The following is a 17,037-nucleotide window of genomic DNA, read 5'->3' as shown; positions in this document are numbered from 1 at the left end:
ATGGGCCACGAAGCTCTCAGAGCCAGAGGTGAAACACGTTCCCTCACCCCAAGGCTGCCTGTGAGTTGCTGTACTCTGCAGCTATTTACAGTAAGCATCCAACTTGGCAGGACAAATAGGAGGTGTTTGATTCATCCTGGAGTTTTCTGAGAGCTGAAATCTTCTCTTCCAGCTCTCAGCTTTGACTTCAGATTAAAAAGTCTGAAGAGGCAAAGCTGTCTCTTGCTATCCATAGCATTTCTTTTGCTTTTAAATGTCTCATTCGGTTCTGCACATGAGGAAATGATTGAAGTCAAATGGTCTGAGGTGAGTTTAGAACAGAGCCATATCCAGACTTACATATCAGTAAAGAAGGGCTTTGGCTTAAGGAGGAAGTGAAACCTGCCAGGTACAAAAGAGATACGGGACAATGCATACCACAACTCAAAGCTGGACATAAAGGTGTGATTAAGGGTGGAAAAGGGGATGTAATAACACCATGATGGATGGTGGGCTTAGTAGTGTTTGTTTTGGAAGGGATTAAAGGGAAGATGTAATTTTACTCCATGTGTGAGCTTCCATAAGTCATACCATCCACATTCACAGATGACAACAGCACATTTTGTGTTGCTGGCAGCACAGTCATTTATAACATGAACTGGCTTCATAAATGAACACCACTGCATGGGGATTATCTGGGGATGATGTATTTCTGATGGGGCACCATCTGTCAGAACAGTCAGTAAAAAAATGACAAGTGTTTCCACCAAGAGTGAGGGATTTTTAATGGCTAGTCACATATTATATCCCATGAAATGACCACTGAGAGTGGATACAGCAGTAGGAATTAGATCCCAGAGGTGGATACTTTTTTATGAACAACATTTTTTTGTCTCAACAGATGACTATTCTGTGCTTTTTATCCTAGGAAGACAGGGAGGTGGACCAGGGAAACAGATCTTCTGCTTAGGCGCAGATGACCTGTGTAAACATTTGGACATACTCAGCCATTGCTTCTTTCTTGAGCTGGCAGAGATACTCTTCTAACCAATGGGCAGAACACACATGTGTCTTGTGATTTAGTCCTGTTGTCCTCTTTCCTGGTAGTAAACAGATGTCTGCTTGCATAAAGGCAATTTGTGTTATAACCTCTGGTTGATGTGTGTGTGATAAACTGTGCTTTTGGGAACCATGTGGGGACCCTACAAGTGTCTGGTTTTGACTTGTTTAAGGGCATATCTTTCCATCAAGATTTGAAACTGGGAAGCCTTCAACCCTACAGGCTGAGATAATATTAAGTGAAAAACATAGTCCTTCAGTGACTTAGTTTTGAATACTGGAGGAGGGGAAATCAGCACAAAGGCTGCTTGTTGAACTTACAGACTCCTGGAAATACTTCATATGACCTCTCCAAATGTTCTTCAATGGGTCTATATATGGCAAAGTTAGTATGATGCATGAAGACCAGCCACCCTAAAACTGGTGACTAAGTTTGGTTAATTCTTGGTTTGCCCTACTAGTTGTTAACTAAACAGGCTCATAATTACATCATAATTGCTTCTGCTGTTGAGGTATCCACACTACTTAGACTATCTGATATTTCATTGAAATGTCAAAGCAGAAGAGGTAGAATCTGAGCTTAGTTCAACACCAGCTAATTTGTCCCCTGTGCCAAAATCACATAGACTAGGAATAATTTCTTGGGAGCTAGAATCCCTCAGGGGTATGCCAGAAATTTTCTGCAGCTCTGCTGTAAGAATCCAAAACCTGTTCTAAAATGGGCTTCATTAACTATTCATTTTCTTCTGGTTATTAAAGTAGATAGCTTGCATGAAAGATGAGCTAACACAAGGAAGCAGTGTTCTGTGAATCAATGAAGCATATTACCAGTGAAACATATTGCAAAGAGTTTCCCCTTTAGGAAAGCACAGGGAATTTTGCTTCTAAGTTTCAGGGATTCAGACCCAAGATGGTAAAGAAGGCCATTTCTCTATACATTGAATATAGGGAAGAGAGTTGGGAGTAAGTGGTAATGGACCCTAAAAATTAGAATGCAAAATGGATTACTATTCCTCTAAGAGGCTTTATGGCCGGATTTTAACCTTTTCCCAGTTTCTGCTTAGTATTGAGGTCTTCTGGAGAAGTCTGAGTAATGAGGTCTTTGCAATTGTCGCCCTCAGGCATGTTCTATTTTCCCTGGACAATGTGACAAATTAGATGGTACCTGAGTTTTCAGTTGGATAAAGGAGAGCAGGTTTTACAAGTATGTATGGGGGAGTTGTCCTAGACCTCAGAAATCATGGGAATATAATGAAATTCAGCACTGTGTAGTCTTCAGCCATAGTTGGAAAGCAAAAGAAAGGTTTTTCAGAGCATTGCTTAAAAAGGGGAGGGTGGGTTGGGGGTCTGGGTGTCCAGAATTGCTTCAGGTGACTCTCTTTTATAAATGTCCACACTAGTAACTCTGTTTTCTCGCTTTGTTCCTGCCATAGTAAAACAATGTTCAGTAAAAGCCTGGATATCTCTGAAGCCAATCCCAAATTCAACAAAGAAGAAAGGTATAAACACTGAAAATATGTTCCTCTCCTCTACCTCACTGCTGAGACCTTAAAGATGCAGTACTTAACCTTCTCCGTGTGGGGACACAGCTATTGTCTCTTTAGAGAGAAACAAAGAGGGTGGGATATTTACAGCCCCACATGACCTGTATTTTTGGACAGTGCCATTCATTTGAGGCTATCCCCAATGCAGCTTGTGATCAAACTGTTTTCCCCACTAAAATTTCATCCTATTGCTACTTCTGGTTCTGTTCTGCCATGAGTGAGGTTGCCCAGGGTAGAAAACATATTTGTTAAGTCTGGTTTGGAAAGTATTGAAACACAAAACACAAGGAAATCCCAGACTGCTCCAATCACAGCACTAAGAACAACACTGACAACTGAGTCATTGACAACAACAGTAGGAAACTTTGGTAATCCTGTCTGACAGAGCTAAATGCTATGTGCTTGTAGGTTATAACCAAACTCCTTCAGACTACCCTGGATGCACCAGGCAGCACAAGAGGAAAAGATGATCAAAGATTGAGTTTTTAGAGGGTGTTTTCAATCTAGCAGTTCAAGTGACAGATGGTGAATAACGAAAAGGGTAACTCCCAAATGTGAGTAGAGGCAAAATAGAAGACCTGCAGGCCACCAGCTTTTGGAAGTTTAAGTGGACTCATATCTGTCCGTGAACAAAACAAAATAATATCATAGGGGGGGAAAGTTTTTAGTGCACATGTTGTTCCTAAAATTTCAATCTCAGAGGATAGTATTTTTTTCTCTAATGTTAGAAGCTGGCATCCCAAGGGATAATTCTTCATCAAAATGTAATTCTTATACATTTTGGACAAACAATTAGCTTACCCAAAGGTTAAGAGTGTTCCATATGATTATAAAAGAGGGATGCAGGGAAGCATTGTGTTCCTTAAAGGAACCTATGGACCTGGGAAGCCACTCTTCTTTCCATTTCCTTTTTTAATAGAAACCTTTATATTTGAAGGTAAATGTAGCCTTTAAGCCTCAAGAGTCTTGTAGGATGTGTGAGGGACAGCCCCTGGTTTAGCCTTTTGCAGGCTGAGGCAGTCCTTTTTGGGCAGTGTTTCAAGTCTGGAACTTGGCACAATGAAGAACATTGTGCATCTGTAGGAGAGATTGTGCCTCACATGGTATGTAAAGCAACTTCTTTAAGATGCCAAGATAGGAGCAAGCATTGGACCTGAAATACTAGAAAGTTTCACATCCATGAGGAAGTAGTGGTTATACAGTGGATGGACTTTCCTGGACTGTTACTGTAGACATGGAAATTCCTGTTCCTTTCTCTGATTCCTCCTCTACATAAATCTTGTTCTTGAACACGTGGTGTGTGCCTTAAAAGTTAGTCTGAAACTACTCTGAAGAGAAGCTGTTCCACAGTAATCAAAAGTGACGCTCACTAAGAGAAGTGCAGAAATTTTATCTGTCACAGAAGGATCTTTCAGCAGACATTCCCAGCACTCTTGTGCCTCTGTCCCTCTCTAGCAACTGCTCCAGCTGTGTTAGTAGCAAAGGAAATGACCGTTCAGCAACCACTGGGGGAATTTCTTAAATGCAGATGGGCATTTCTTGTCCTCTCTCAAAGGTTATATTTTTCAGAATACAGGAGGAGGAAGTTAGAGCACTGCATGAGGATCACACAGGGTCCTTCTCATTGAAGGACCAGGCTGATTTTTAAAGGATCACATTCACTGAGGTCTTGCCTCACTCCCACCTCTAAGAGTTAGGATGAAGGACCTCAGTGGATGGGAAGGTGAGAGGATCGGGATCCTGGATCAGCACACAGCCACATGAAAGGAATGGACAGGCAGCAAAGAGAACCCCAGCAAAATGGGGCCAACTAATCATGGTCGCCATTAAATTTTTGCCCAGTGTTTAATTATCCAACTTTATGATGTCTTTTTTAAAGGAATACTGCATCTTTAAGGGTCCCTTCCCTCTAGATGCACATGGTTGTCTTAGTAGCTGAGGCCACTGTCCCTTTCTTTTTCTTTCTTTCTGACTTTCTATTTCACCCCCTCTTTCAGTGCTTCTCTTCTTCTGTATCTGGGTTGCTGCAGCTCCGTAGTTCACTTGCTTCAGTATTGTAGGGAATGCACATGTCTGCGCTTCTGGGTATCCTGGGATTGTTCATTTTTTTTAAACCTCATTTCCCTTTTCCTTTCCCCTGTTGTCAATTTGCTTTCCATTCTCTTTTGTTTACCTCTTCAGTGCCTTCCCTGTTGGGAAAATGACTTGAAAGAAAAATTAATCAGCCTTCTTGCACCCATTCTATTTACATGTTAATATTCTGCATGTGTGCATATGAGTGTATTTTCTATATAAATATACACAAAAGTTCCAATATACAATGGGTGTCAATTTGTCTTCTCAGTTACATCACTGTAGATAGATTTGTATGGGTACAATTGAGGACAGTGCTTGTCCCTAAATATATACATATGTGTGTATGTATATGAATTAGATCTTACCCAAATTTTCACTCCAGGCAAAAATACAAATGGAGTGTCACTCAAACACATGAAAAAGAACTGACTGTAATGCTTCTTTCCACTTCTCTATCAATGTGTAGCACAACAGCTTTTTCTTTCTGTTCTAACTATGTTTAATTTTAACTTTTCTCAATACTGCCTTGTGTTGCCCAGCCCAGCATTTGCAATGTTGATGTAACTGGAAGCATGGCTAGTTGCACTGAGCAGTAAACTGTGAAATCTATGGGGCATATATTAAATTTGGCATTTCTGCTGGTGACCATCTTGTGGAGAATGAATTTTCCTCACCCAGCCGGAGGTAACTCTGGCAGCTTGGGAGCCTGTTACTGAAAATTGAGAAAATAAGAGAGAGAAAGAGACAGAGAGGGAAAAAAGCACTCCACCTGACTTGAAAATAATTTGGATTAGTAACACACCATTTTTATTATTTTATTTCTAATCTAATCTTTGTTAATGTGAAAAGGTGGTGATACTTTCCTGAATTTGCTTACCTGCACCCCAGAAAACTTAGTAACCTGACTATTCTTTTAAAACTTGAATGCTTTGGTTAGTAGTGAAAAATTCAGAATACTGAAGTTTTTTATTGTTGCTAGGCTTCAAAGTCAGCATGCCAGAGATTCATTCTGCTTTTAGAGCTGCTATTTCAGGCTCTTTTTGGCACAGCATTGATTTATTCTCCATTCACATTTGAAAAATTTTCTTTGCAACCTTTAAGACCCAGCGACTGAATTTATTTTAAATGAAAAATGAGATCCTGCAGCACAAGATGGCTTCCACAGAGATAAGTGCCAGGTTGCTGAGGCAGTATGTTCTAGCTGATCTGAATTCCTGACTAGAAGTCCATCATGACTAATAAGCCAGTACCAAACAGATTCACAGCTTGAGCTACAATCTTGTACCCTGGGCTCCCAAGCTGGCTCAGAAATGCATGCTTTAATAACCAATATGTTTCACAGTTCATTCGTGACAAAAAAAGTACTTCTTACCAGGCCAGCTTGGGGGACAGAGGGACACTACACTGAGCAAACTGGGGACAAAAAGGAAAAAATGTCCTTGATAACAGTCTGGCATAACTGCGCCTTATGCAAGAGGCAAAAAAGAAATGAAGTATGAACCCCTTTGCTCTGCTGACTGCTTTATTTGGGATTTGGCTGGGAAATTTTTGTACAACCTTAGTATGTCCCTCTCCATAATCCCCAGTGCCAAAGTTGGATGTGTCTGCAAGATTGTGAGCAGGACAAAAGTTATTTTCTGGTGAATGAAACTGTCCCCCTAGTGTTCCTGGTCTCAGAAGACATAGGCACTGGTGGCAATAATTATGACCGTTTAGTCCTCCGAACAGTATTTCACTCTGCTTTTCCTACTCTTCTTTCCACCTGCCTCCACATCCCTCTCTTTTTCTTTCTCTCTCTCCTTTTCTCTTCATTTTCCCATTCCAAGGATGGCGAGTGCTGATCCGTTGGGGTAAGCTCTAGTTTTGGATTATTCCTGTTGCAGTACCTGTTGTATCTTGTAGAGAAACTTATCATTTGCACTTTATAAATACAATCCAGGCTGAGATACTTCAGTGAATGAGGATTCACAGTAGGGAGAGAGAGAAAGAGAGATGTGGGAAGAAGCATTTTTGGTGCTTTTTGTGCGTGTTTGTGTGGTTTTATGTTGTAGTCTCACTCCATGTGATTTATTTTGGGGTTCTTTTTTGTTCTCTTGTTTGTCTCTATATTTCAATGTCTGTGGGCACAGAGAACTATCCTCAGACACTGTGCAGGTACCAGGACATCTGAGAATGAAACCCCCTTCTCTGTTGACTGCTTTTTGTATCTATTTGGTATCCTCCAGTTATTTTTTATCCTAATTTATCTTTTTTTTATTGTTTTGGTTTGGCTTTTTTTAGGATGAAACTGAATCCCATCCGTGTTATTAAAAAAATGCTGGATATTCCCTCTCTCTTTAGTGTATGTTTTCTTAACAGGTGAACAGATGGCCCTAGAGACAAATACTCAAAGATCTTCTTTTTCTATAGAGGATATAGGTACAACTAGGAATGTAGTTATGCTTCAAATTAAAGTTCCATTTATAAATACTTAACAGAAAGAGAATGTTTTATTTATAAATTATTTAACAAAAACATTTTAATAGATCACTACAGACTGCAGCAAAATATTGAGAGGGTACATATTGAGAAAGCACCAATAACATTTATTTCTCATGTTTGTAGCATGTATTACTATTTATTAATTATCTCTGAATCATTTATACATGGAACTTCAGTATAACTGACTAGTTATGGAAAGTGGTGCTGTTTAATATCACCCTTTATGTGTGCTGAAAGGAAGAAGAGGTGTGTTACCAACACCTGTGGTCCTTTCTCTAGACTCTTTCTAAGACTTCATCTTACAAGCAGTTATTACCATGAGTAGACCTTCTGACTGAAGCATAAGCATTCCCAGCAAGAAGAGTTATAGTTAGTATCATTTGCACAGTTGGGACTGTAAGACAATGGAACATCAAAGTTACTCTATTCATATTGCCTGTGTCAAGGAGCAAGGAAGCACGTTTGTATCTTTTGGACACCCAAGAGTAATAGTAATGAAATGTTGTAACACACGATGCCTTACTGCTCACCTATTCTATGTTAATTCAAGTCATTTTTGAGGCCACTCATACCCTGAAATACAGTTTAGAATTTTTTTTGCTTTATTTGAGTGAGCAAGCAAAGAGGAGTATCAAATTCCACCCGATTTATGCTTGAAGCAAATAAAGAGGTTGGCTAGAAATTTTGGGAATTACTTTCAAAACAACACATAGAATCAAGACAATTTAAAATTTCTAAGGCATTTCACCCAGGGACACAAGTCTGATGCATTACTGCACGCTGCATGCATGCTGCAGGCTCCCCATCTTGGACGCATGGCTCCTGCTTGACCAGCTAAAATGTGTTCAGCATCCTGGTAAAACTGTGCGATGAAAGCAAGTTCTGCTGGGACTGCAACAAGTTACCACATGCCCCATTGTCAGAAAAATTTCTGTGAGATGGTTATTCCAAGAAGAAACAAATGCCAAATTCAAGCCAGATGTTTAATGCTGGTTGTGAAGCCTTTATACTCTACCAGTGGTACTGGTAGCTGCAGTGCTTAAAGCACTTGAAAATTAATCTGGGGGAAGGGCTATACAGAGGTGCTCTGCACATGTGATATATGTGTAGTACAGTTACCAGGTCAGATGTGCTTTTCCTTCTTGTACTTCTCTCTGCCTGTACCTCAGCAATGTGAGGCTTCAGCCTTTCACCTCTTACAGCTCCCAAGAAATTCTGCAGTTCTCTGAAACCAGATGGAAACTGGATTCCAGCTCCTCAATTTCACCAGTGAAAGACCACTTACCTAACATGAAATTGGCCTCACATGCTTCCCCTTTGACAGCAGCTGGCTAAAATGAGTAAAAAGTTAAAACAAATGACCTTGTAACTTTGATACTTTGAAATATCAAAGAGATTGAATAAGGCATAAAATCATCACATTTACAAACTGCAGCCCCCACATGCACATATTGTTTCAGTCCTTGACCTCTTTCATAGCTCAGATGTCTCCAGGTTATTGTCAATCTGTGAGATGGGAGGAATAGCCTGCAATGGTCTCAGTGCCCACCTTCTGTTCAGAGTGCCCTCTACATCTTTCCCCTCCTAAACCTTGGGTCTAGCTCCCTTACATGTTTTTTTTCCTAATTCCTCCTTCAAGACTTGGCAAAACAGCTAGGTCACTTTGGAAGGGACTGAAGAATCTCTTCTTGTGTCTCCAAATCTGGCAATTGTGTTTGAGGGAATGCTCTTTATCTGAGTAACTGCATTAACTTTTCTGCTTGTATTTTCAACAACTTTTTGCTGGCTTCCATTGAATTAGTGCCCAAGCATGTAGCAAAGCAAAACACAGAGCAAAATGAGTCACACACAATGTTCGTAGTTTCCTAGATTGTTGCATTTAGTATAAAGTTATTGGAATAATTACGTACTTCAGACTTCCAATGACATTTATTTTAATGCCTTAAGAGACTCTTAGATGGTTACTCACTAATAGGTATTTCCCACTAAATAAATTTAATACATAGCCATAGATAAGATTATGCAATATTTTTTTCCTTTTTCCACACTTAAGATCAGCCATAGTCTGCCATACTAATGTGCTGCCTGCAACACCAGACACTTCCAGTTTCTGGTGAGGGGGATAAACATTTTAATTCTCTTTGTTCTTTCATTGCAGCATTTCAACATAATGCAACATTTTCATTACTTTCTTTTGGCCTTGTCCCAGTTCTGTCCACCTAACTCTGAGATACAGGAGCAGTGTATTAGTGCATGTGGGGTTTGTTGTTTTTTTAAAAAAAAAACCTGAACTCTAGCATTTCCCAGCTCGGGTAATCTTTATGGGAGAGACAAATCTGTCATTTTTGCTTGTTAGCATTTTTCTACTGAAGTACAGAACCTGCCATTGTACTGAGTTTTTATGGCCACCTTGGGAACTGTGTCCCATTTGTAAAGGTATGCTATGAAAGATTTGTTGAATTGAACGAGATGTAAGGAAGATCTCCTCATTCTGGGTGTCATATCCCATACCAGCACTCTCTTGTAAACAGGAAAAGGTTTGAAAATGCACAGCTCTCTTTTCATCCCAACATTTAAAATTATCCCAGGATTCTTTGAACTCTTCCCACTGTTCCTGTATACGATTTCCAGAGTGGACAAACTAAAACTTGCTCTAGGGCCTACTTCTACATATTTTGCATGCAAATCAGCAGCAGAAATAAAGCTAACTCAATAGCAATCGTGGATACCGAATGCATTTCGAGGAGGATTTCACACTAACTCTCTCTTCTGTCCCCTACCTCAGGCTCCTAGGCTGGATGAAAATACAGTACACAACACCTCTTTTTCAAATATTGCTTCCAATAAGGAACTGGGAGTTGGGAGGTGGGGCCTGCTGTGCATGTGATTGTTTTTGTAAAAAAAAAACATAGGAGGCAATGGGTTAGGGAGGGGAGAACTGAGGACTGTTGGAAACAACTGATTGCAAAGAGGAAATAGCAGATTGGAACTTAAAATCAAGTATCCTGGAATTCAGGTGAGTGTCAGAGAGGAGTTTCCCACCACGATTAAGAGTTGGTGGGAACAGCTCCTGGTGGGAGTTTAACTCCTAAGCAGATGTTTAACTGCTTCTCTGGGCACCTAAATGCCTTCCACATTTGTCCAAGATAATCTATAGGCTCCTCATTTAATTTATGGTTTTGAAGAAGCTTTTCCTGGTGACTTATACAAGGGAGATTTTAACTAAATGAACTTCCCCTATACATGACACGTCTGTGTTGCACTCAGTTGCACTTCAGTTATAGGAGAGGCATATAAAATAGCTTTTCAAAAGCAGAAAAGACAGTTTTCCCCTTAAAAATACTTTGCATAAACCTTTATGAGTGCCCCAGATCTTGATGGTACAAGTTTAGATTTAATCTAGTGCAAAAGAATGATGACACCAAGTTTCTAGATTCATACTGCTGGACAATGATGGGCAGAATGCAGCAGGGTATGAGGAAGAATCTAAGTGGGGAATTTCTGCATAGAATGCAATAGATTTTCATGGTGGAAATTGACATTTACAAGAGCATGCTGAAACTTGGCTCCTGGGTTTCACCTACTTACTCTAATGGACAAACTGCAATGAGATACAAAGAAAACCAGTAGTTTCTGCAGAGGATACAAATACAGAGAACAGGGCCTGCAGTTGTGTGCAGTTATAGCTTAATCTTTCCTTGGAAATACTTCCTCTTTTGCAGTTCACATTTTTTAAAGTAATTCTACTACTCACATTTATTTAGTAGTATATGTCTGCAAAACCATTCTAGAAACTGATATTCTTGTTTTATTCTTCTATAACAGTAGAAGAGAGTAAAGAGAGACAGTTTATAGTCTAAATTTGGTTTATATTCTTTTTTTGTATAAGCTCACATTAACTGTCTGACCTGTACATGTATGTACCCACATAAACACATGCACTCTGTTTGCCAAGCCTCTATAGGATTTCATCTTTTCATGTTTGTTACCTGAAGGCAAGGAATTGCTTTCATGGCATTTGTTATAAGTGAAGCATTGGTACGTTTTCCTATATTGACATGTTGCATGGTGGTGGTTGAACAGCTACATTCTTAGTCAAGTCCTCTCCTGTAGAAAGTTTCAGTAATCAACTCAACTTTCTATTTAAAAAGGATACAAAGCAGCTGCTTTTGGGACTTACTCACTGAGTCACACTGATGGTTGGTATTTTTTTTCCTACTGGCAGCCCTCTTCCTGGAAACTTCTGCTGCTGAAATGTTTGTGCATTTGGCCTGTCTGCCCTTTCAGCACATTTAGCATACCACGTTTGTACATTTTACTGTCTACAGCTGACATTTTCATTCTTCTCTCTTTGCTGGAGAGCGTAAGAGCATTACAGTATAGCTGACCTTGTCAGCAAATAGAAGGACAGTCTATTATCCCTTGACTGGCCTATTTTTGAGGGCACCTGGGGTATTACCTTGATATTAGTAAGGTCATCAACAACAGCAGAGCTCGTTATCCATAGAGAAGACCTGGCTTCTTTAATGCAACAGCAGCAGGTCTTACTGGAGAGCAGATATGTGAAAACCAACAGTGAGAAGCTGGTAAGAGTTATGCCAATGTGAGCTTTGATTTCAGTAGGAAGTCATCACATAGGAAATGATTGTGTGCCTGGGTCAAAGAGATTTTGGTTATTTCTTAATAACTGGAAAAATCCCCTACCTTTGTGCCTTGTATACATGGTGCTTTTCCATGTTGCTTGTGACAGAGAACATCTCATTCTGTCTCCACCACCGCTGTGTAGAAGATAATTCTCAGCACCAATGTGAATGTCTTGACAGTCCTTTTTGAATTCAGCAGTTCAGCTTGCAGAGGTCAGACGTAGTAGCTTCCATATCCTTGATGCCCAAAAAGAAGGTAGCAACTCCTGTAACAAAAAGAGATTATAGTGTCCTCACTGAGCAACAGCATTTCTTTGTTCTGATGATAGGACAACTGGAAAATGAGACAGTAGTGAAAGGAAGGAGTCATGTTCCTTTACAGTGACAGCCTCCCTCCTCCTCTTCAGTTCATGCCTGTGCCTGTGGTGGCTGGTTTTCAGGGTTCTTGCTTGGCCAAGTTTTCTGAGGGGTGTTTTCCTTATTGTGTCCATTCAGGTCTCGGTCAATCAGCGGAGCGTCGTCTGGGCTCTCCACCAGTCCTCTCAGCAGTCCAAGGGTAAGTGGTGCTGCTTCAAGATCTGTTGGTCGAATTCACTCATATGTGCTGGATGCTTTTCAACATCTGTTGCTGTAGAGCAAGGCTCTTAGCTGGGATGTTTTGTTTTTTCTTGGCAGCTTGTAAATTTTCATGGGTGCTGAGGGAAATGCTATTTACAAATGCAAGCCAAGAATTTCTCATACATGTTCCCTGCACTGTTAGCAGGGATCTCACTGTGCCCCTGCCCTTTTTCAGTCTCATAAGCACATAGAATAATGTAGCTAGGACTAAACACTGCCATACCTAGCTGAGGTCTGTATATGGCGTGGCTTAAGACCAAATGTCAGGAACCATTTCACAGCTACCTTCAATCAGGTCACAGTAGAGCACCAAACCATGCCAGTTACAACCAGCTTGATTCAGTTTGCCTCAGAATAGCTTGTGTTAGGAGTCTGAGAAAATAAAAGATATAAATTTGAGCTCTAGAAAATTTAAAAGGAAAGAAGTTGACTAATGAAGAAGAGAAAACAACACTTAACCTTGTATAAATAAGGTACATTCACATGCTCTTATTAAATATATAGTCAACTAAATGCCAGTACTCAACTAATACTGTCACTCAGCTAGTACAAAACATGCCTGATAGTACCTCTGTTGCAAAGTTATTACACTTCTTGAGTGCAATGACAGAGGCCTCCCTCTCCTTGATGACTTCTTTAGGGATAAGAGTGAGTATTCCTAATGTGTGAAAAGATCAGTTTAGTCACTTCAAGACTTCAATCCTTACAGAAGTCTAGACCTTATCAAGAAGTGTGTAGGACTGTGGCAATCCATGTTACCTACTTATCTGGCTCAGTCTTCGAAGAATTTCTACATACTTTTCCTTATTTCATGAGAAAACTCTATCTTCCATTAGAAATTTCTATATTCCATGTGTTGGGGTATGGATGCACCAATGGATCTACTCTTAGGTATATGAAGATGACATCAGTATTCCAAATATTTAAAATTGTAACCCTGCAGTAACTCTGCGTGTAATTCTTATGCATAAAGACACACTATCAGGTGTAAGTTTATATACTACTAAAGCTATAAGCTACTAAATCCCTGCTTGATTGAACTATTTTCTGAAACATATTCTGGGTTCCTATTGATTGTTACCCTGTTTTGCAACTGACATAAACATGTTTGTGGTCTCCTCTGCATCTTTAAGGTGCTAGGAATCAATGAAGATCCATTCCCTTTTTTCTGCTCTGGGACTCCTGGATGTCAGTGAAAAAAAACAGAGGTCTGAGAACTCTCATGCCACTGAAAAATGCACTGAAAAAGAGCATGGAAACAGTTTTGTGCCCAAAACATCCAGTGCAGAAACGTAAATCTTTATCTAATTAATTCATCTCTTGAGATCAGTTTCAGTGGGACCATATCAAAGAATAAGGATGACAAGATCTGTTGCATGGTTGGTGTATCTTATAATTTTTACTGAATAGGCCATTAATGAAATAGTCTTCAAAGGAAGTTAGCAATCAGATGGCATTTTCAGCAGATCATAACAATGTTAAGATGGGTCACATTTGAGGCTTAAAAAAACATGTTGGAATAAAAATAATATTTCTTTTACCTTCCTTACCTAAGCTTCTAATAGCACCTTAGATTATTGGAAGAAAACATACTTGAAAAATTAAATACTTATTTCATTCTTTGTGCTGCTTAAGTTCAGTTCTATGAGGAACTGAACTGGACAGTAACTAAGAGTTCTTCAATCTCATGAGATCTGGCTAATGGTGTTCCCCATTGCACAGCTGAAATGCAGATCTAATCTTGCACTTTTATTTCAGTACCAAAAAAGTGGTAATTAATGGTGCCCCTTCAGATTCTTAATGGCTTAAGTGGGAGTTGAATTTGACTTAGTTTCTTTTAAATTTGATTCTCAAACCATCGTAAGATACAAAAATTGCAAGGAAACATTTGTAATCAACAATCTTTGGCTTATAACCATTGGTGTAATTTGCAAATGGCTAATATTCAGATGCTGATAGTGACGTCCATAAATTAATCACTTTCCTAATCTTTTTCCCCTTTCTTTCTAATGGGCAATCAGAATTTACCAGCATGGCACACTTCAGTTTAACTTTACAATCCTTTTGATGTCGTGGTTTTCTTTTAATTTTGGTGACCTAACCAAACCCTACATTCTTTAAATTAATTACAAAACTTGGATGCAAATAATTTTAGGAATTAAGTCTGAAATACATTTCTGCATTTTAAAAAAATGGCAACATTGTGCTAATCCATCAAACACAGGAGGTAAGCTCACTAGCAAGTGTGCTTACCTGGGACTGAGATTTGAGGCATGGTTACATGTAAATGGTATATCTGGACAGTGTTTGATAACAGCTTTTAGGTGTCAAGGATGGATGATGATAATAATAATAATAATAGCAATAATAGCAACAAGAACAATAATAATAATAAAAATAATACTAATGGTGATAAATAATGTATCATAGTTAATAATTTATAGAAATCAGAATCTGAGTGCAGATCAAAGCTAAAGATCTTGAGTAGTAACTTCATTTTTTACAATTCTGCCAGTACTTGTAATCTAAGGTGTCAACAGCAATGTTTTGTAAGGACATAAGTTTTGTTTTAAATGTGATTTTTGGCTTGTTAGTATCCCTTTAAAAGGCTTCTATCCTCCCAAGTCTGTGTATTGATGTTTTCTGTTGATGTATAAATAGTTTCCCAAAATGCCTCTCACACGTGTAAAAGTTTTTGTTTGGGAAAAAAAACATTCATAATCCCTTCTGATAACTCAGTGATGGATTATGATCTTTGGTTGTCTTTTTCTTTTTAAACTGTGTCTTACAAAACAATGGCTCAACCCACCCTGTCCACAGAACTGGGACTTAATGGCAAATATTGCTGAGACTTTATGACAGAAATTCTGAATACTGAGCTGTCCTTTGATGCAGTGATGTAGGTTGCAGGAGGAGCATAAAGTCTGATGGAAAGTGTCATCTCTTCCCAGATAAATAGATTTGCCAGGCCTCTGAAGTTTTTGCTGTAGATGTTTACAAATCAGACACCAACCTGAGTTGATATTTTTCTTCTGGTGGTGTGTGCTCTGATGCTTCCAAGTGAATGCTGTGTGGTTTAACCTTCGAGGCCAGGGGATGAGACCAGAGGCCCACATGGCATCACTCTCCCTTTTCCCCCTTTCTGCAATGGGTGGCTGCAGATGGGGTGTGCATTAGCCACAGTCAGGGCTAAAGAGGAAGGAAAGAGGTTCTGACTGGTGTGTGCAGTAACTTGTGTGCATCACCTACCACTCCGTATGTATCACACACCTGTTTTGAGTTTAATTTCTCGGCTGGGTTTGCATATGGGCACTTGGAACTGAAAGAGGTGGTCCCATTCTTGGCACATCTCAATTTGTCTGTGGCTTGAGTGGTTCTTCTTCCCCTTCTTCACCTCCCTACAGCATTGTGCTTCTCACAGTGCAGGGCAATCAGAACAATCCCAGAGAGATGGCATTTCTCTCTTCTTTTTTCTTGGTTACTTGCATTTTGGTTGTTTTTTGTTTGGTTTTGTTTGTTGGTTTGTTTTTTTTTTTTGTTTTTACATTTCCTTTGGTTTACTTCTGTTTGTGTTAGTTTCCTTTGCTGACACGTGGTTGGTTAATATGATGAAGCCTGTTATGACACTGTTGTTCTTGCTGCTGCCGCTGCTGCTGTTGTTGATTATGCTGTGTTCCCAGCTAACTGCATGTCTTTTTTTGTTTTTTGTTTGTTTGTTCTTTTTTGTTTCTTTGCAAAATCCCTCCCCTCCACTATCCCTCCACCTCCATCTCTTGTGTCTCCTTGTGACATGGTGCATCTTTGTGACTTGGATGGATTTTATTCTGACTTTCCTTTCTCTGCTCGCCCGCTCTATGCGTATTTCACTGTTTTTGATGTGCATGGACACTTTGTGTCTGTCTCGTAGCCTATCAGAAAGTTCTTCATCCCCCCTCAGACCTCCGACCTCCCTTTCTCTCCCCGACCCCAAGTCTCCTTGGACCCTGATGCTTGTAGGAACGCCTCCAGGCCTGGACATGTACTCCAACCAAAGCCAGCACTTCAGCCCAACCCAAAGACGCAGACTTTGCCATCCAAGAGCAAATTGGCCGAAAAACCACTCCAGTCTACTAAATCCAACCCACTCCCTACCAGCAATACCAGCGCCTCCTCTTCCCACAACACTCCTGTGCAGAATGCTCAGGGCCGTTTGCCTGCTGCCAGCTTTAACCCACAGCTGGCTGTTCCTAAAATGCAGACCAACCCTATGTCTCCTGTTAGATTGCTCCCTTCTAGTACTGACCCAAGCACCAAATCTATCCCCATCATACAGGTCACCCCTCACCCCTCTCCAAGGGGAAGTCCCCTCCCTACCCCCAAGGGGACACCTGTCCATACGCCAAAGGAGAGCCCAGCAGGCACACCCAACCCAACACCACCATCCAGCCCCAGCATTGGAGGAATGCCATGGAGGACAAGGCTCAACTCCATCAAGAATAGTTTCCTGGGGTCTCCTCGCTTCCATCGCCGGAAATTGCAAGGTGAGTACTCACCCAGTCATACAGTGTGGTTCTGATTTGGGCAGATATTCAGTGGCAAATTGATACCTGTTTGTGAGTCTCCAAATTTCATGTACTGACTAGTGAATATTGGTACTG

At 40.1% G+C, this 17,037-nt stretch overlaps 1 protein-coding gene across 11 annotated transcripts in view; it reads left to right on the top strand.

Moving 5' to 3' along the window:
* The window catches only part of BRSK2 (BR serine/threonine kinase 2), a 323,594-nt gene that overhangs the window by 273,435 nt on the left and 33,122 nt on the right, over nt 1–17,037 (top strand). For 6 of the 11 annotated variants that reach the window (XM_051622553.1, XM_051622552.1, XM_051622551.1 and 3 more), the window contains exons 13-14: nt 12,278–12,338; nt 16,308–16,920. In XM_051622553.1, the coding sequence (XP_051478513.1) occupies nt 12,278–12,338; nt 16,308–16,920 (674 nt within the window). Of the gene's footprint in view, nt 1–2,471; nt 2,538–6,484; nt 6,509–12,277; nt 12,339–16,307; nt 16,921–17,037 lie in introns of all 11 variants that reach the window. The other 5 variants (XM_051622561.1, XM_051622560.1, XM_051622559.1 and 2 more) reach the window with 3 other exon arrangements.

Source organism: Apus apus, chromosome 5 (assembly GCF_020740795.1).
Source record: "Apus apus isolate bApuApu2 chromosome 5, bApuApu2.pri.cur, whole genome shotgun sequence".
In the NCBI taxonomy this organism is placed as follows: domain Eukaryota; kingdom Metazoa; phylum Chordata; class Aves; order Apodiformes; family Apodidae; genus Apus; species Apus apus.
Note: the sequence above shows the minus strand (reverse complement) of the source record. Positions and strands in the feature narration are given on the sequence as shown.